The sequence below is a fragment of the Manis pentadactyla genome, chromosome 15, assembly GCF_030020395.1.
Source record: "Manis pentadactyla isolate mManPen7 chromosome 15, mManPen7.hap1, whole genome shotgun sequence".
NCBI classification, from domain to species: Eukaryota; Metazoa; Chordata; class Mammalia; order Pholidota; family Manidae; genus Manis; species Manis pentadactyla.
In genome coordinates this window covers 33,454,472-33,476,156 of record NC_080033.1, presented here as the reverse complement: position 1 = coordinate 33,476,156, position 21,685 = coordinate 33,454,472, and the positions used below count along the sequence as shown (strand labels likewise).

Here is a 21,685-nt window from a genome sequence, read left to right as displayed (position 1 = left end):
CAATTCTACATTTAAATATTTGAGGACCCGCTACTGTTTTCACAGTGGCTGCACCATTTTACATCCCCACCAGCAGTGCAGCAGGGTTGGTCCTCATCCTCACCACACTTGTTATTTTGCTTTTTTAAATAACCATTCTAATGGTTGTAGGGTGTGTTTTTCATTGTGGTTTTTGTTTGTATTTCCCTAATGATTACTAATGTTGAGCATCTTTTCATATACTTCTTAACCAACACCAATGTCTGAATGAGTGTCCTTTGCTCATTTTTTAATTTCTCTGTTTTGTTGTTAAGTTGTAAGGGATCTTTATATATTCTGGATGTTAATCTCTCATCAGATATATGATTAGCAAACATTTTTTCCTAGTCCATGGACTATCTTTTCACTGTCTTATGGTGTCCTTTGAAGGATAAAGGCTCTCATTTCAGTGCAGTCCAGTCTATCTGTTATCTTCTTTGTCTTGCTTTGGGTGTCATAGTCAAGAAACCATTGCCAAGACAATGTCATGAAGATTTTCCTCTGTTTTCTTATAAGAATTTTATAGTTTTAGCCCTTATACTTAGTTCTTTGATCCATCCTCAGTTAATTTTTTCTGTGCTGTAAGATAAGGGCCCAGCTTCATTCTTTTATGAGTGGATATACAGTTTTCCCAGGACCGTTTGTTGAAAATACTGTCCTTTCCTCAGTTAATGGTCTTGGGGCCCTTGTCAGAAATCATTTAACTTATATGTGAGGGTTTTTTTTTTTTTTTTTTTTTTTTTTCAAGGAGACGTCTATTCTTTTTTTTTTTTTTTTTTTTTTTTTAAATAATTATTTTTTATTGAAGGGTAGTTGACACACAGTATTACATTACATGAGTTTCAAGTGTACAACACAGTGGTAGAACATTTATATACATAATTCTAGGTTCCAGCTATCACCCTACCAGGCTGTTACAATATCTTGACTATATTCCTTATGCTATACATTACATCCCGGTTACTAATTTATTTTACCATTGGAAGTCTGTCCTTTTTTTTTTTTTTTTTTTTTTTTTTTTGTGAGGGCATCTCTCTTATTTATTGATCAAATGGTTGTTAACGACAATAAAATTCGGTATAGGGGAGTCAATGCTCAATGCACAATCATTATTCCACCCCAAGCCTAATTTTTGTCAGTCTCCAATCTTCTGAGGCATAACAAACAAGTTTTTACATGTAGAACAAATTCTTACATAATGAATAAGTTACATAGTGAACAGTACAAGGGCAGTCATCACAGAAACTTTCGGTTTTGCTCATACATTATGAACTATAAACAGTCAGTTCAAATATGAATACTGATTTGGTTTTTATACTTGATTTATATGTGGATACCACATTATGTGAGGGTTTATTTTGGGGCTGTCTATACTGTTCCATAGGTCTGTTTTCCTAATGCCAGTACCAATTTTCTTGATTACTGTAGCTTTGTAATAAGTTTTGAAACCAGGAGGAGTGAGTTCTTCAACTTAATGTTCTTTTTCAAGATCATTTTAGCTGTTGAGGGTTCTTTGAGATTCCATAAATTTTAGAACAGGTTTTTCCTATTTCTGCAAAAAACACATTTGGGATTTTGATAGGGATCATAATGAATCCATGGATCACTTTGAGTAGTATTGTCATCTTAGCAATATTAAGTTTTTCAATCCATGAACCCAGGATGTCTTCCCATTTATTTTTCTTCTTTAATTTCTTTCAGCAATGTTTTGTACTTTTTGGTGTACAAGTCTTGCATCTCCTTGGTTAAGTTTATTCCTAAGTGGTTTTATTCTTTTTGATGCTGTTGTAAATGGAATTATTTTCCTTTCTAATTGTTTATGTATAGTGTATAGAAATCAACTGATTTTTATGTGTTGATTTTGTGCCTTACAACTTGGCTGCTTTAGTTTATTAGTTCTAAGTCTTTGTGTGTCAGGGGGATTCTACATATAACATCATGTTGTCTGTGAACAGAAATAATTTTACATTTCCCTTCCAATTTAGATGCATTTTATTTCCCTTTTTGCCTAATTGCTCTGGCTACAATTTACAGTACTATATTAATAGAAGTGAAAGTTGACATCCTTGTCTCGTTCCTGGTCTTAGGCAAAAAGCTTTCAACATTTCACCATTGAGTATGGGGTTACACCATTGAGTATGGGGTTTTCATATATGGCCTTTATTGTGTTGAGGAAATTTTCTTCTATTACTACTTTATTGAGGGTTTTATCATGAAAAGGTTTTGAATTTTGTCAAATGCTTTTTCTGATTGAATTGAGGTAATCATGTGGTTTTTGTTCCCTTCTTTATGTTAATGTTGTTTATTACACTGATTGATTTTCATAGGTTGAACAGTCCTTCTCTTCCAGGAATAAATCCCACTTGGTCATGGTGTATAAACCTTTTAATATGTTGCTGAATTCAGTGCTAGCATTTTGGTGAGGATTTTTACATCACTATGCATCCAAAAGATGTTAGTCTTCAGTTTTATTTTCTTGTAGTATTCTTTGTCTGGCCTTGATATCAGGGTCATGCCCATAGAATGAGTAAGAAATGATTCTTCCTCTTCAACTTTTTGGAAGAGTTAAAGGATTGGTATTAATTTTGCAAATGTTTGGTAGAATTTACTATGAATCCACTTGGTCCAGGGCTTTTCTTTGCTGGGAGGTTTTTAAATTACTGATTCAACCTCCTTGCTAGAAATCTATTCAGATTTTCTATTTCTTTTTTATTCAGTTTTGGGAGATTATATGTTTCTAGGAATGTGTCCATTTCATCTAGGTTAGCAGTGTCTTAATGTACAGTTGTTAGTATTTTCTTCTAATCCTTTTTTATCTATTAGATCTTCAGTAATGTCCACACTTGCATTTCTGATTTAGTAATTTGAGTCTTTTTATCTTTCTCTTTCTTCCCCTTAGGCTGCATAACTGAAGATTTGCCAATTTTGTTGATCTTTTCAAAGAATCAGTTGTTTGATTTTTATTTTCTCTAGATTTCTATCCTCTGTATTTATCTTGGTTCTAATATTTATAATTTCAGTACTTCTAACAAAGGCATAGAAGTTTGAGTTTAGTTTGCTCTTCTTTATCTAGTTCTTTAATTTATTGATTTGAGATCTTTCTCCTTTAGTGTAGGGATTAATATCTATAAATTCCTAAGTTTTGGTATGTTGTGTTTTCATTTTCATTTGTCTCATTTGTGTCATAACATTTGTCTTCTAATTTTCCCTGTAATTTCTTATTTGACTCATTGGTTGGTTAAGAGTGTGTAGTTTAATTCCCACATATTTCTGAGCTTTCCAGTTTTCCTTCTATAATTGATTCCTAGTTTTATTCCATTGCAATTAGAAAAGATACTTTGTGTGAGGTCAGTCCTTTAAAATTAAGATTTTGTGTGTGTGTGTAGCCTAACATATGGTCTAGTGTGAAGAATGTTCTTATGTTCCTGAGAAAAATGAGATGTACATTCTACTGCTATTCAGTGGAGTTATCTGTATATGTCTGGCAGATCCAATCAGTTTATAGTGTTATTCAAGACCTTTATTTCCTTTGATTTTCTGTGTGGTGGTTTTATCTATTATTAAAAGTGGGGTATTAACGTCTTTAACTATTGTATCTGGCAATGTTTGCTTTTTATATTTTGGGGCTCTAATTTTTGGTCCATATATATTTATAATTGTTATTTCTACTTGGTGAATTGACCCTTTTATCAATATACAATGTCCTTCTTTGTCACTTGTAATAGTTCTGACTTTTTAATCTATTTTTGTCTATTATTTATATCACCACACCAGCTCTCTTTGGATAACTGTTTGCATGAAATATCTTTCTCCATCCTTTTACTTTCAAACTATTTATGTCTTTAGATCTAAAGTGACTCTTGTAAAACACTATATAGTTGGATCTTGTTTTTTTTAATATTCTGCCAATCTGTGCCTTTTGAATGGAGAGTTTAATCCTTATACTTTTAAAGTAATTACTAATAAAAAGAGCTTACACCATTTTGCTGCTTGTTTTCTATATGCTATAACTTTGTTGTCCTTCATTTCTTTCAATACGCCTTTTGTGTTGAGTTGATTTTTTGTAGTGATACATTTGAATAGTCTATTATGTATATCCTTTAGATATTTTCTTACATTTGAATTTCTATTTTGAATATCCATTAGATATTTTCTTTTGTGGTTTCAAAGGGGATTTTGTCTTTTTATGAATTGCTTAAGTCTTTAAAAGTCATCTTTACTATTTTGTGAGCATGTGGGAACTTTTTCATATTAAAGAATGCTATAGTTCAGTGTAGGCACTGACCCAGCTTAAAAGTGGAAAAACTTTGAATACAGATTTTAGGATCTTTTCCTTAAACTCCTGATAATTCAAATGAACAAAACCCCACAAAGAAAGATTGGTTCTGCTGCCTTTTCATAATTTATCCCTTATAAGTTCAAGATACTATCTCATGGATTCTGTATTAAAATCATGATTTTATGTGACCATTTATAGGCATTATTACAGCTAAATTCTTATATTGTATTTTTAAAGGTACTATATGGGCATTTAGTCAGTTGTATTAGGAAGGTGATGTAGCCAACCTGCATGCCTTCCGCCCATATATTAACCATACGAGTTACATTAACCATATGAGTTACTGTATTTGCTATGAAGATAAAAAATGAATGAAATGCCTCTGTCCTAAAGGATCTCTAGTCACTTAGATGTGCAACATACATGTAAATGAGGCAGATACAGGATTGACTGTTACAAAGACCATTTAAGACAGAAAACAGAGTGCTTCCTTGTTGAATATAAAGTTCCTTCTAGCAGACAGCATCAGTTATAAAGCACACAGTCATTGAAGGTTGGTCCCTTGAGCCTTTGAGTTTGAGAGTAGGTAGATTTTAGAAGGTGGAATTGTTAATTGAGGTTGTTATTCCAAATAGAAGTAATGAAATGAACACAGGCTTAGAAACAGCTAATGTAGTCCACAAGAAGTAGTAAAAAAAAAAGAACAGACAGAAATGATCCAGGAAAGGTAAAGTTGGAATTCAAAGGCCTTTAAATTAGAGGCTAAATTTAAACTATGTTACAGGCACTGGGGAGTTTTGAAGGGTTTTGTACTACAGACTGACATAATCAGAGCTGTGCTTTAGTTGGGGCAGGAAAGCTAGTTAGGAGGCTACTTCCACAGTGAAGGTGGGAAGCTAGGAAGATCTCAACCAAAGCAGGGATAACGAGGATTAAGAAGAGTTGTGGAGATGGAATCAACAAGATCTGATGACTGATCAAGAATGGAAAGTAACAGAAAATGAGTCAAAGTTACCTGCAATTTGGGGTCTGATTGACTTGGCAAATGAAAACTGAACAGATAAAAAGGACAAAAGTGCTGAGTTATTTTGGATATGGTGAATTCCTCAAGTAGTTGGAAATGTTATTGGAAATTATAAACTCAGTTTGTTTTAAAAAATTTTTGAGACCCTCTCAAACTTGAAAAATAACTATACAAAGGCCATTTCACTCTTTCAAATAACTACAAAGCAGTGATTGTTACACAGAGATAGAAAGAAAACCTCTTCGCCTCCTTACTTTTTCCTCGTTTATTCCCAACATCTGAACCTTTGCTCTCCAGTACAGCCACATATAGCTGCCAACCACTTATAATGTGGCCAGTATAAACTGAAATGTGCTGTAATTATAAAAATGTATCCCAGATTTCAAAGACTTGCTTTGAAAGAAAGAATGTAAAATATCTCATTAATATTTTATATTTATTACATGTTAAAGTGAGACTATTTAGGATATTGCTTCAGGGCTGTCCAACACAACCCACATGTTCTGTGATTTGCTAGAAGGACTCACAGTACTGCATATATTTGTACTCACAGCTAAGGCTTATTGCAGTGAAAGGATGCAAGACAGGATCAGCAAGAGGAAAAGAATGAGTCTGGAGAAATTCTTTCCCAGGCTTCCTTATGCTCTCTCCATCCCACAGGGGGCACACTGAGCATGTTCATTTCTCCAGCAAGAAAAAATGCAGTAACATGTACAATGTTTCTGCCCAGAGAGGCCCACTAGAGACTCAGTGCCCAAAGGTTTTTTGGGGGGCTGTTCACACAGACACTCTCTGCCTTGCTTGTACCAAAATTCTGTATTCACAGAGGAAAGCCATTATTTAGCATAAACAACATTGTTAATACAAACTCTAGGCCCCATGAACCACCCTTATCAGTCAGGGAATGGAGGAACGTCAAGTTCCTGGAAGCCAGCCAAGGGCCATCCTTGCACACTGACCCTTCTAAGGTAGCAGCCTCAATCCTACTATATTAACTCTTTTCTGCACAGATATATTGGGTTAAATAAGCTGTTAGTAAAATTAACTCCACTTATTTCTTTTTAAAGACTTTTTAATGTGGCTACTTGCTCACATTTTTGACTCAACATTATTTTGGGCAGCACTGGTCTAAATCTTATATAAGAAGTTGTTCTCTAATGTGTTTTACTTATGGTGTTTTCTCTATATACATGAATGATTTTTTTATTTGTACAAATCTGATAAGTACACAGGTAAAATGTCTCCTTTAAGTGGTATCTTTACACTAATCACTAAATATAAGACTAAGTCAGAGGCTGAGATAGACTTAAGTTCATATCCAAAATTTAGTTTTATTACTCAAGAACAAGAAAACCAACCCTCCAAAATAAAAGGTGTGTGGGTGATCAAAATAAAGGATTTCATGAATTTTTATAAAACACAAGTCCCAGTTTGAAAATCTCCTTTTGATAAGCACATCAGAGAGCTAAAAACAGTACATTTTTACATGCTTATTATTAATTCATATTGTTAAACTGTTTCTTTTGTTCTCTAAGCTGTTAATGATTTGTAATTGTTACAAAAACAGTCTATATTTCAGAAGAGATTTATATAAATGGGCTAATACTCATGAGAGATTCACTTCATACCTACCCATTATAGATTGCAGATGTGACTAAAATAGTATAACTTGGCTAGAATGAGTGATAGAGAATAACAATCAGGATATGTTTGACTTCTTCCCAAGCACTGAATACTAGTATATACCTCACTCTTTAAGAAAGAATATAGTTTTAGGAAAATAATTTATAGCACTAGGACTGTGAAAGCAGCAGAAGATATTTTTGTTAGAATTAAATCCATTATGTGATTTTCAGTGACATATTGCCTGCAGCCCCCCTGCAGGCTTAGTTGAAGTGCAGAACTATCTTTCAGCCTCATTGCCACATCTCAGCAGAAGTAGAGGGGGGCTGAAATCCTAACCCCCTCCTTTTTCCCATGCCTTGACCAATTAGTGAGTAAAAGGGGGAAGTAGAAAGTCCTCAGGCTGTAAGTAGAGAGCAGTTCATTACTGGCACTATTTTTGCTATTATCTTTGTCCCTAATAAAGACCTACAATTCAGCCATTTTATATAGTTTTGGATTGAAGCTTGTCATTAGCATCCCGTGTCAATAACTGATACTTTGATTCTCATTATTAACAGTTATGCTTGTCCATTGAAAATCCATAAAGGTTAATACATTATAATTATGAACATAATTCACATTTCTACAAAACAAACTCTGACAGTATCACTGCTGCTTTCTAAATGCTTTAAATAATGTGGAGATCATTTGTAAAGAACTCTACAATAAAAACTGAGGTTATTTTCCACTCATTTTTCAATCAATGAGAAATACTGAGCAGAAAACCTGTCTTTTTTTTGCCACTTTTGCAGCTATAACAGGCCATGAATATGCAGTCACATAAGTTCTGTGGATGAACTTTTAAGAGTTAAGGATAGTTTGACTCAGAATACCTAAAAGGCACACTACTTTTGATACCTCACTCAGCCTATCTTGAAAATAGCTTCTCTTCCCTGTATCCACATTTGTAAACTGTATGAAATTGGTACAATTTTGAATTCAACATGTAATATAATATAGTATGTAAAAGAATTATGGTGTAGTATATAAACAAAAAACATAAAACTCCAGTATTTAGAAATTAGGAATTCAAAAATGCTGTGTGTTCTCTAGGACATTTATCATATTTTAAAGGGCACACATTGTGTCATATTATATATGTGACACAACTGAAGTGGGCACACTCATTTATTTTGTACTTAAGTAAAATACCACCATACATCTTCATTGGTTTTTCTGTCCTTAATCTAATGGCTTATTTATGTAACTAATACTTAGTATCCTTATGGTGAGCTGTGAAACCATCAAGCATTTTTTAAAGAATCATGAAATACTTATTTTAATAGTTTAAATGATACCATTTTGACAAGTTAACAGTTTTGGACTAAATTACTTATTATATACTTTTTTTTGCACTTGTATTGAAAACAGAAGTAGCAACCTGACTGAGACCACTAATTACATAGTGTCATCAGATTCTATAACCAGAAGTCTGAGATACCCTGTAGTCCCTCCCATTCATTTAAAAAGAGAAAGCTGAGACCCAGGGAGGTTAAATACCTTACAGTATACAGGAGAGCTGATAACAAAATACATTTCTGTTAATTACTAGTCCATTTTTCCACTTTTTGCTTCACAGCACTTTTTCCCAAGTTATTCATAGCTTTTAGCTGTTTTAGACTCTTTAGCCTTGAGAATGACCTGGGTTTATTATGCTTAAACTGTAGTGAATAAGTACTCAGAAAATAAGCAAGCTTAGAAGTTTAGTGTGGAGAATTATTAACTCTACATAGATAAAAGTCATGCCTAAACTCCACTTGCCTTACAGTGGGGAGGGAGAAGAGATAAACAAATCCTAGTTCATAATGATGAACCATAGATTACTATCCTGCCCTGGAATTTGGGTGAATATTACCTTTTGGGAATTCTGCCCCAAGAAGAGATTATATTGCCCTGTAATAACAAAGCAATTTTGGATGTTTTCTATTTTATGTACTGAAGAATAATTAATATACAATATTGTATTAGTTTCACATGTACAGCATAGTGATTCAATATTTATATACATTACAAAATGCTCACCACAATAAGTCTAGTTACCATCTGTCACCATAAAAAGTTGTTACAATATTCTTAACCATATTCCCTATGCTGTACATTGCAAACCCCCTGATTTATTTTATAACTGGGAGTTGGTACTTCTTAATCCACTTCACCTAGTTCATCCATCCCCTCACCTGTATTCACTCTGGCAGCCGCCTATTTGTTCTCTGTATGTATCAGCCTGTTTCTGTTTTGTATTATTCATTTGTTTTATTCTACATATAAGTGAAATCATATGGTATTTGACTTATTTCACTTGGTATAGTACTATTTAGGTCCAAATGGCAAGATTTCATTCATTTTCATGGCTGAGTAATACCCCATTGTAAGTATGTACCACATCTTTATCCATTCATACATACATGGACACTTAGGTTGCTTCCATATCTTGGCTATTGTAAATAATGCAGAAGTGAACATGGGTGCATATGTCTTTTTGAATTAGTGCTTTCCTTTTCATTGGATAAGTACCTAGAAGAAGAATTGCTGGATCATATGGTAGTTCTATTTTTAGTTTTTGAGGAACCTCTGAACTGTTTTGCATTGTGGCTTTACCAATTTACATTCCTACCAAGAGGGCACATCCACACCATTGCCAACACTTATTTCTTGTCTTTTTGTTGATAACTATATTCTCACGGGTGTGAGGTGAGATCTCCTTGTGATTTTGATTTGCATTTCCATTATGGTTAGTGATTTTTGTTTTGTTTTGTATGTTTATTTGTTTTGTGATCTCTATTGACCTACATTTATCAGGTTATGTTTTGGGCTTTCTAGGAACCCAATACCTGTTTTTCCAGCCCATGTTCAGAGTTCCATTGAGAAATAGACAAAGGGAGTCAGGCAGGTGGATACCATTCAATTTTATTACTGGTACTGCAAGTGGAGAATGTGGTTAGGTATTCCAAAGCTTCCTATAACTAAACTAAAGAGAGAGCCTTCTTTTTTGAATAAGAGAAATACTAAATTCATGCCTATTCTTTTAATAACATTCATTGTATTTTTTTAGCATTTTTATTAGGTTCATGGTATTTTATTTAAAAAACAATACTAGGGGAAACAGACTAATCCCATAAAATTTTTAATATTTCTTTTCATCTTTAACTTTTGAAAAGAAAATAAAAACTATTTGAGATCCATCCATATAGCATAGGGTGATATTCACTTTTTTAAACTTTTTATTAAAGTATAATTGACATACACTCTTACGAAAGTTTCACATGAAAAAACAATGCGGTTACTACATTTACATTTACCCGTATAATCAAGTCCCCACCCATACCCCAATGCAGTCACTGTCCATCAGTGCAGCAAGATGCCACAGATCCACTATGTCCCTTCTCTGTGATACACTGTTCTCCCCGTGATCCCCCACACCATGTGTACTAAACATTATACCCCTCAATCCCCTTCTCCCTCCCTCCCCACCCACCCCCCACTTTTGGTAACCACTAGTTCATTCTTGGAGTCCCTGAGTCTGCTGCTGTTTTGTTCCTTCAGTTTTGCTTCATTGTTATACTCCACAATGAGGGAAATCATTTGGCATTTGTCTTTCTCCACCTGCCTTATTTCTCTGAGCATAATGTCCTCCAGCTCCATCCATGTTGTTGCAAATGGCAGGATTTGTTTCTTTCTTAGAGCTGAATAGTATTCCATTGTGTATATGTACCACCTCTTCTTTATCCATTCGTCTACTGATGTACACTTAGGTTGCTTCCATATCTTGGCTATTGTAAAAAGTGCTGTGATAAACATAGGGGTGCATATGTCTTTTTGAATCTGAGAAGTTGTATACTTTGGGTAAATTCCAAAGAGTGGGATTCCCAGGTCAAATGGTATTTCTATTTTTAGTTTTTTGAGGAACCTCCATATTGCTTTCCACAATGGTTTAACTAGCTTACATTCCCACCAGCAGTGTAGGAGGGTTCCCCTTTCTCTGCATCCTCGCCAGCATTTGTTCTTAGTCTTTTCGATGCTGGCCATCCTTACTGGTGTGAGGTGATATCTCATTGTGGTTTTAATTTGCATTTCCCTGATGATTAGTGATGCGGAGCATCTTTTCATGTGCCTGTTGGCCTTCTGAATTTCTTCTTTGAAGAATTGTGTCTTCATATCCTCTGCCCATTTTTTAATTGGGTTATTTGCTTTTTGGGCGTTGAGGCATATAAGTTCTTTATATATTTTGGATGTTAACCCCTTGTTGGATATGTCATTTACAAATATATTCTCCCATACTGTAGGATGCCTTTTTGTTCTGTTGATGGTGTCCTTTGCTGTACAGAAACTTTTTACTTTGATGTAGTCCCATGAGTTCATTTTTGCTTTTGTTTCCCTTTCTCGAGGAGAGGGGTTCAGGAAGAAGTTGCTCATGCTTATATTCAGGAGATGTTTGCCTATGTTGTCTTCTAAAGAAGAGTTTTATGGTTTCATGACTTACATTCAAGTCTTTGATCCATTTCTAGTTTACTTTTGTGTATGGGGTTAAACAATAATCCAGTTTCATTCTCTTGCATGTAGCTGTCCAGTTTTGCCAACACCAGCTGTTGAAAAGGCTGTCATTTCCTCATTGTATGTCCATGGCTCCTTTATCATATATTAATTGACCATATATGGTTGGGTTTATATCAGGGCTCTCTAATCTGTTCCATTAGTCTATGGGTCTGTTCTTGTGCCAGTACCAAATTACGTTCACTACTGTGGCTTTGTAGTAGAGCTTGAATTTGGGGAGTGTAGTGCCCCCAGCTTTATTCTTCCTTCTCAGAATTGCTTTGGCTATTCAAGGTCTTTTGTGGTTCCATGTAAATTTTAGAATGATTTCTCTAGTTCGTTGAAGAATGCCGTTGGTATTTTGATAGGAATTGCATTGAATCTGTAGATTGCTTTGGGGAGGTTGGCCATTTTGACAATATTAAATCTTCCTCTCCATGAGCACGGTATGTGTTTCCATTTATTGGTATCTTCTTTAATTTCTCTTAAGAGTGTCTTGTAGTTTTCAGAATATAGGCGTTCCACTTCCTTGGTTAGGTTTATTCCTAGGTATTTTATTCTTTTTGATGCAATTGTGAATAGAATTGTTTTCCTGATTTCTCTCTCTGCTAGTTCATTGTTAGTGTATAGGAATGCCACAGATTTCTGTGTATTAATTTTGTATCCTGCAACTTTGCTGAATTCAGATATTAGATCTAGTAGTTTTGGAGTAGATTCTTTAGGGTTTTTATGTACAATAGCATGTCATCTGCAAACAGGGACAGTTTAACTTCTTCCTTGCCAATCTGGATGCCTTTTATTTCATTGTGTTGTCTGATTGCTGTAGCTAGGACCTCCAGAACTATGTTGGATGTTCACTCTTGAGAAACATATATTCTGAAAATTAAAAATGAAGAGATTTTGGAAATAAATTTTATTTGATTCTATTTTTGGAAGTCAGAGTGGTTAGTTGATTTTGGGGGTGCTTCTGCCATACCTCTACAGTCAGTTTTAGTTGGGGAAAAAAACAGCTATCCTAACTTATCGGCTTTCAGATTCTGTTACATGTCTTTCCACTGAAATTTGTGGTACTGCTATCTTGGTGCTTCTGTCTCCAGCTGGAACTTTATTTCCCAACAGAAGTAAACACACCAAATCATGATCTAGAGTAACAGCTGTTTACATATACAGGAGAAGTGTTAAATAGAGGAGTGTGTAGCGTACGATGGGAACACACTGGAGTCGCTGCCCACCTAAGAGAACTGCTGGGAACTTTCACAGAGCGAGTCACTTGGGCTGATCCTGAAGATGGGCAGGTGGTCATCTCCAGGAAGGGAAAGACGGTGATATTCCCGCTGAAAGAATAGCTCATACAAAATATAAAATTACATGGCATATACTCTGTGTATCTTTACTGTTTAAAGATCAGTTTTTGAAATTCCAGCATGTTTTCATTTTCCCTGTGGTAAAATCAAATAACCATTTGTAAGTGTATAGTTCAGTCACATTAGGTACATTTACGTGCTTGTGCAGCCATCACCATCATCCATCCAGACTTCTTCATCTTCCCAAACTGAAACTCTGTCCCCGTTGAGCACTAACACCCCATTCTCCTCTCATCCTGTTCTCTGGTAACCTCTGTTCTCTTCTCTGTCTCTGTGAATTTGAGTGCTCTAGGTGCCTCATATAAGTGGAATCATACAGTATTGGTCCTTTTCCTTATTTCACTTAGTATAATGTTTTCAAGATTCATCTATGTAATAGGTTATGTAGAATTTCATTCTGAATAATATTCCATTGTATGTATAAACCACACTGTAGTTTATCCACTCATCCACTGACAGACATTTGTATAGTTTCCACCTTTTGGCTTTTGTGAATAGTGCTATAAATGAACGTTGTTATACAAGTATTTGTTCAAGTCCCCACTTTCAATTCATGTGGGTACATACCTAGAAATGGAATTGCTATAGTGCATGGTAATCTATGAAAATTTCTAAGAAAACATCATACTGTTTTCCACCGCAGCTGCACCATTTTACATTCCCACCAGCAATGCACAAGGGCTCCAGTGGGTCCACAGCCTCACCAGCCTCTTTTAATGTTTTGAAAAAATTTACCAGGCTATACACTTGTTCCATAAGAGCCATTCCAAATATATTCATATTGTCATTACATTAAAAATGACCTTTGGAAAATATTGGCCTTTGTCTTATTGTTTGGATTGTACCAAGTATATACATGAAAAGGCCTTTGAGGTAAGATACTGACTTTCTAAGAAACTGAAAACCAAATGTAAAAGAGTTTATAGTCTCTGTGCTTTCCATTCTTCACAATGAAGTTTTCTTCTTTTCTACAGCTCCCTGCACAGGCAGCACTTTCTTTTGCCATAGCAACATGTGCATAAATAATTCTTTAGTCTGTAATGGTGTCCAAAACTGCGCATATCCTTGGGATGAAAATCATTGTAAAGGTGAGTCTGCTGGTGAAGGCCAACCTTTCTGAGAGGAGAGTGTCTTGCCTTTCATTAAGAAAGACTTAACATATCCTTTACTACAACTGCTTGCATAGCTGCTTTTGCAGAAATGGAGATTTATATTATAAATGTTCTTTTAAATGGATCATAGACCTCTAGAATGTGGTAAAAGCAAAGAAAAATACTTATTCTCAGCAAAAACATTTTTTCAGAAAAGCTGTTTTTTATTTTAAATGGTTTAAAAGGCTATCATGATAGTTCCTGCCCATATGTTTTTAGTCATTTGCATTCTAAAGATACCTTAGTCTCAAAATAAATTAAAATGTAACCTTAGGAGTATCATTATTTTTAAAACTGCATAGGAAAACTATTTAATAAAAATCAACTGATGGATTCAGTCTTACAATGTAAAAGCAGATTTGTTGTAAAAACTGCTTTTTTTAATTTCACAAAATTTCCTATGCTGTATTTCCAATGTATACTCCCTAAAAGATAAATATGGCTGTGGTAATAAATGTCTATAAACATTATCAAATCACTGTCTCAGTTCAAAAGTTTAGTTATCTTTTATTCTCCAAGAGTTCAATAAACATCTTACAATGAAAACTTACTGTAATCTGGTATGACTGCCTTAAATACTTGACATGAACTATTTTCAAATAGTAATTCAAAAATAATAGACCATGAAAACATACCTGAGTGGGTCAGTCAGATCATATGGTTCTCTTGATGACAGCCATCAGTAGAAATACTGAGGATATATTTAAAATTAGCAGTTGGTTAAACATACCATAGAACGGAAAGGTAAACTTGATAGAGCAAGAGTATTTGTTTTGGCAATTCCTATACTCATGTATTTAATTTGATTTGCAAGTTATATGCATTCATGTACCTTCTGAGTAAAAAACCAAGTCCTTTTTCTGTTTTGTAATCTATCTAGCTATATTGCGATTGGCTAGTTCAACTGAAAATCATAAGAAGATTGTTTTGTTTAAAAACCTAATTTCAAATTGCATTATCTGTGGTGTATTTGACACAAGTGTCCTCTGTTACCTAAAAATACCTTACCAGTTTGTGACAGGATTCATTCATGAATTTTGAAAGCTTTGTCATTTGTCTTTCTCTTTCTGCAGAAAAGAAAAAAACAGGACTGTTTGAACAAATCACTAAAACTCATGGAACAATTATTGGCATTACATCAGGGATTGTCTTGGTCCTTCTCATTATTTCTATTTTAGTACAAGTGAAACAGCCTCGAAAAAAGGTCATGGCTTGCAAAACTGCTTTTAATAAAACCGGATTTCAAGAAGTGTTTGATCCTCCTCATTATGAACTGTTTTCACTAAGGGACAAAGAGATTTCTGCAGACCTGGCTGACTTGTCAGAAGAACTAGACAGCTACCAGAAGGCACGCCGCTCCTCCACGGCCTCCCGCTGCATCCATGACCACCACTGTGGGTCGCAGGCGCCCAGTGTCAAACAAAGCAGGACCAACCTCAGTTCCATGGAACTTCCTTTCCGAAATGATTTTGCACAACCACAGCCAATGAAAACATTTAATAGCACCTTCAAAAAGAGTAGCTACACTTTCAAACAGGCACATGAGTGCTCTGAACAGGCCCTAGAAGACAGAGTAATGGAGGAGATTCCCTGTGAAATTTATGTCAGGGGACGAGAAGATTCTGCACAAGCATCCATATCCATTGATTTTTAATCTACTAAAGGTGATATTAATGATTAAGTATGTATGTATGCCGTCTACAGAGCACCCATACTATTTTCAGCAGCCAGCCCTTTTCCCCTATCAAATCAAGGCAGACCTTCATTTCCCATTAACTATTGTAATGGTGAAGTTTTTATTATCTCAGGCAGTCTATATATGTTAAAACAACCAAGGAACTTTCTCCATTCAGTGAAAAAAATAATCATCTATTGCTTGGTGTCATATAAGCAAAACACCAGTTAAATAGCATTTGAAGAGGAGAGTAGTCATGTTGAGCCAGGCTCAGGCTGCCTGCCAGTCTTTGCAGCAGGAACACAGCTCTTGATTGATCCAGCTCTGTCAATTTTTTGATCCCACAAAAAGTTTAAACCTAAGATTTTTCTTTACATTCCTTTGATTTTTCTTTCCTCTTATTTGTTTTATAAGCCAGTACCTTTACCATTTCAGTTTCTTACATAAATATAAGTGGTTAACGTGCCACACATATTTCAGTAAAGGCATCTGTTTTAGAATTTGTCAAAATAAACTAGTTACTGTGGTAAGTGCCAATTATGTTTCGTCCATCTGTTTCTTCTTGACTAATTTCTGTACTGCTTCCTTTTAATTACTGGATCCTTAGTCTTTATTTCCCTTGAAAAGTAGAGGATATGATTTATCACCTTTAAGACATATTCTGTCTTAGTTATATTATACTAGAAAATTTCATAATCCTGAGACATATACACCATTGCCAGTTACAACATAAAACTTTTGGAAAAAATTACATCTTCTAGAAACCCTTTGAAATTTCCCAAGTTTGGTCACTTTCAGTGATAACTGTGAGCAGTCATTTAATTCATTTTGGGGGAGGCCTGTAGTTATGTTTATTTCCAGCATTTCACATCACCAGACCTGTGTTTCCTGATTTTTAAAAAAATTTACTTCCTCCCTTTGTATTGGCTTATCTCATGGCATATGGTAACCAAGGTTATATGAGAGTTAAAGGAAAACTCTAAGAAACTGTAAAGCCTTTAGATTGCTTCTTACTTGGGACAATACATTTTTCTAGTTCTTACCAAGAATAACAACTTCCTTTTTTTTTAAACTGCATTTTTGACCTGTTTTTTTTTATGGTATATAAACAATTTATAAACATGATATAAAAACTCATTGTGTTTTTTTAGACTTTTGATATTATTTGATACTGTATAAACTTTATTAAATCAAGATTAAAGACCTTCATGACAGATTTTTCAGTTTTCACATAAGCCACTTGTATATAAATATGCTGTGATAGATCTGTATGCTATAATTTATTGTAAAGACCTTAGTAATGAGCACTTAAGTTTTAGTTTCCTTTTGTTAATTGCATTTAATTTATGATGAATTTTTCACTGTGTAATATTTATTGTTCAAAATCACTACACAAGTCTTGTATTAAAATATACATGATTCTTCAATCATGATTTTTTACTGAGATTTTGGACCTTAATATATATATGTGGAAAGGAATCATTTAACAAATTACAACCAATACAGGCCATTTAAAAGAGATAAATTCTCATTTTCTATATTTTTGCAGTAAATTCTCAATGAAGTGAGAAATTGAAGTTTCTCTGGACTTCATTGATTCTTTTAAATATCACATCTCTGTTTTCTCAGATTAGTGACAACTGCAACCTAAATATGATACATATATAATACTTCAAAATGTTTATTTCACATTTTTTGTTTTTTAAAACATATATAATATCCAGGAAATAGGAAAACCTACACATAGTATATTCATAATTTAAATTTTTTTTAAGTCATTTACCTTCGGAAGTTAAAAAGACTTAATGAATGTAGTGTTCCGTGAACTAATATACCAGAGCCAGATTAGATAGCTAAATTCTTTCAGTGGCAATGTGGAATAGGCATTCCAGTAGGTAACATGCTATCCAACATTTGAACATTATAGTAAATACTTAATATAATAACTGTGATATCATTGTTCATTATGAAGGAACATTAGCATATTTTCTATGTTAAATTATGTCTATTAGAAAAACAGCTGTTAAATCCATCTTTAACATCTCTAGATTATAGTAGAAAATAATACAGTATGCTTAACTGCATTATAGTCACTTGTAACTATATTTTTATTTTTGAAATTTGTATGCTATTTTCTTTGAAAGATCATGAAGAGACCTACAAAATACAGAGCCTTTAAAGAAGACAGTTAACATTATAACAAAGAAGTACATGGTTTCAGGCAACTCAGCAAGTAAAGCTTGGACAGCAAATTTGGTTCTAAATTTTCTGGCTGTCAAACAAATGAAATAGTTTTTGTTTTTCACAGTAGAAAACACAAACTTATCTGCAGAGGTTAGTTTTATCTCAAAGTAAAGAGAGGGATGACATTATATTGAAAAACAGCTCCTCAATTTAAAAAAGATGCAAAATGCAGAGAGAGATCATAGTAGTAAATCTTATCCCAGTGAAGGCACATCTTAAAGTGGTTTAGGAACATTGGTTTCTGATCAATCTATCTGCAGGGATAGAACTGAGGAACCAAATGACCAATAGCTAAGCCAGCCTTAGGGTGCCATATGCTTTCATTGAACTAGAGATGGGTTATTAGATCTCACTTATTTCTTAGTCAAACGTGGCAGTACACTATAGGGAGAGAATGGAACTAATAAATTTTAGACATTTTTACCAGCATATGCTAATGGCTCTATACAGGCATACCTCAGAGAGACTGCAGATTCAGTTCTAGACTATTGCAATATAGTGAGTCAAATGAGTTTTTTGGTTTCCCAGTGCATATAAAAGTTATGGTTACACTGTAGTCTATTAAGTGTGCAATGTCTGGGAAAAAAACAACATATATATCTAAATTCAAAAACACCTTATTGCTGAAAAGTGCTGACCATCATCTGAACTTTCAGCAAGTCATCTTTTTTGCAGGTGAAGGGTGTTGCCTTGATGTCAATGGCTGCTGACTGATCAGGGTGGTGGTTGGCGTGGCTGAGGCAATTTCCAAAGGCAGCAGTGAAGTTTACCACATCAACTGACTCTTCCTTTCACCAGTGATTTCTCTGTGGCATGTGAAACTGTTTGACATCATTTTACCTACAGTAGAACTTCTTTCAAAATTGGAGTCAATCCTCTCAAACCCTGCTGCTACTTTATCAACTAAGTTTATGTACTATTCTAAAGTCTTTTGTTGTCATTTCAACAAACTTCACAGCATCTTCACCAAAAGCAGATCTGTCTCAAGAAACCACCTTCTCTGCTCATCCGTAAGAACCAACTCCTCATCCATTCAAGTTTTATCATGACATGGCAACAAGTCAGTCACATCTTCAGACTCCAGTAGTAATATCAGAGGTCACTGATCACAGATCAATATAACAAATACAACAGTAATGGGAAAGTTTGAAATACTGCAAAAATTACCAAAATACATGATATAAACAAGAAGTGAGCAAATGTTGGAAAATTGGCACTCATAGAGTTGCTTCATGCAGGGTTGCCACAAACCTTTAATTTGTAAAAAAAAAAAAAAAAACGTAGTATCTTCAAAGCACAATGTAGCAAAGTGCGATAAAACAAGGTATGCCTGTATATAGCCTTTCATCATTGAGGCCAGTGAGAAAACTTTACAATTGTTTACTAATGTGAAAGCTATAGATTTCAGTAATGGAAGACAAAATTTATCCATCATGCAAAAGTTATTAAACACTTTACAGAGAATATAGTATCCAGGGTTAAATGTACAGTAGAAAATGCAAATCTGGAGGGAAGAATATTTTCAGTTCAGGGGTGGCAGTAGGTACACCTTGACGATATGCCTACAAATGGCCGAAGCCTACTAAACCCAACATCTGAAGTGTGTAGGAACAAAGTATCTTTTGTGAGGAGAAATGTTCAACCTAAAGGTTTAACAGGAAAAGGATTTCCCAGTTTCACATCACAAAATAGATTTTGTTTTGTTTTGTTTTGTTTTTTTCACAAAATAGATTTTTAAAGTGCTTTTGACTTGTTGGCAACTTTTGTGTCAGTGTCTTTGTCATATTTCATATAGTTATTAGGCATTAAAAGAACCTTCTAATGTCCACTTCGAACCATTTGTGTAGTTCTGTTGTCTGAGGCAATGGATCTTCCTTGCTTCAGGAGTGCGTCCTCTGGTGAGGCAGGGTCACAAAAGCCTGGTTGTGATTCCAGTAATTCTCGAAGGAGATGATGTTCTCTTATAAAATGGTGTTTGCTGTATTCATAGTTGGGAGGAGCCTGGAGTTCTTGAATTTTTTAAGACCCCAGAAAGATGATGTGGTCTGTCTATTAAATGAGAAAACCAAAGCCCAGAGAAATGAGCACCCCCATCGCAGAACTACTGCAGTGTGCTCCCTCGCTTGTGCCATCTCTTGCTGTAACTGGCTCTAAGTTTCGAAAGTCAAGCGATTTTAGACAACAGCCCAGATGTTCCCTGTACGCTTGTCAATCATTCTGATTTAAGATGTAATTTAACCTATAATAATTTTTTCACAAAGTATTATATTTTACTCTTTTTTCTTTATCTTTGTAATACTTTATTCCACAATTTTGTTGCTATGATTTCTTGGCATCTGCAAATTCTGCAAGACAATTACTGTGAATTCTTAATAAACAATATTTGCTAACAATTTATGGGTTTGACACTAGACAGAGCTTCAGTGTTTTGCTTTTGTTACCTTTTCTAAATCTAAAGAAAACAATGTATACTCTAGAAATTAAACATTTGTGTGTTGTATGCATCTCTTGAGTTTGGAGAATGGTTTGAATTTTGAGCCTTTATAAATGACAGGTTGACCTCAAATTTCTTTTTTAGTTCTCTGCAAATTCAGCTGTCCATGTTTTATATACCTCTACTAATAAATTCAAAATTCTGAATTTTCTTTTCTTTAGTAACCTTTTTCATATATTTCTGTGATTGGTTTAATGACTACAAAAACCCAAGGAGCTAATGACTGGGGTGCATGTTTACTATGTACTTTCTTGAGTAAAATTTTTTTAAACAATGGATTTTTCTTTTAGAGATGAACTTCCAGATCATTTAAGAATTCTCATATGCTTAATACTGGATTTGACACCTCACAGGAAGGAACGGGCCCTTGTACTAGAAATAAAACCTTTTGTTTTGATTTCCTTGCTTTTACTTCAATATCAGAGTCTCTGGAAATGACAGAGAATATTTACTTCCATGGCAGAATTGGCATGTCCTGTCCAATAGCTTCCAAAGTAAAATAATCACAGTTACAATAAAATAGAAAACAATCCTCAGGTGATTACTCCACTTTCAGTGTTCAAATTAATCTTCAAATGAAGATGAGAAAAAAGAAAGATGAGTTTAGTCTCAAGTTGCCTGCAGGATCCAGCCTGCTGCGTGCAGTCCCCAAAGTGGCAGTGAGGACCTCCCCAGCGTGGGCTGTCGGAACGCTGTCCTTTTGCGGTGCAGAACGCATCAGTCACAGCTACAGCCTAGCAGATTTCACAAAAGGTGTACACTGAAGAGAAAGCAAAGGAAGGCAAAAACTCCTCGGAGTTTTACAATCATACAGACACAGACGAAGGAGCAAAGGTAGTTACCACTGGTCTGTCTCTAGAGTTACAGAGCAATTTTACTTTCTGTGTTATTTCAAATCAAGAAAGCTTTATCTGAAAGTGCTCTCACCTTCCATGCTTTGTCATGCTCTGTAACATCTGGTGCCAGCAGGCCACCAAGCCAGTACATACGTCATTAAAACATTTGAATAGCTGCTGATTGCTAGGAGGAATCTCCTTCAGAAATATAGGTATTGAACCATGCTTTTCAAACCTTGTTCTATTCTTCCACTGATGACTTTGTCCTATTGTATTGGCTGCGTTTCAGAGATGTAGTCACAAATTTTGAACAAAAAATAGTCACGTGATCATAGAGTTCTTTCTATACCTTGAGTTATTTTATCACTCTGTTTGTTATGTGTTAAGCCTCAGAAGACAATTTAA

At 34.6% G+C, this 21,685-nt stretch overlaps 1 protein-coding gene across 1 annotated transcript in view; it reads left to right on the top strand.

Moving 5' to 3' along the window:
- The window catches only part of NETO2 (neuropilin and tolloid like 2), a gene marked incomplete at its 5' end in the record, with an annotated part of 60,949 nt that extends 44,027 nt beyond the window's left edge, over window positions 1-16,922 (top strand). Inside the window, 2 exons of the mRNA XM_036927460.2 lie at window positions 13,855-13,968; window positions 15,105-16,922. Of these exons, the coding sequence (XP_036783355.2) occupies window positions 13,855-13,968; window positions 15,105-15,685 (695 nt within the window). The remainder of the gene's footprint in view (window positions 1-13,854; window positions 13,969-15,104) is intronic.
- Between the last annotated feature and the right edge of the window lie 4,763 nt (window positions 16,923-21,685).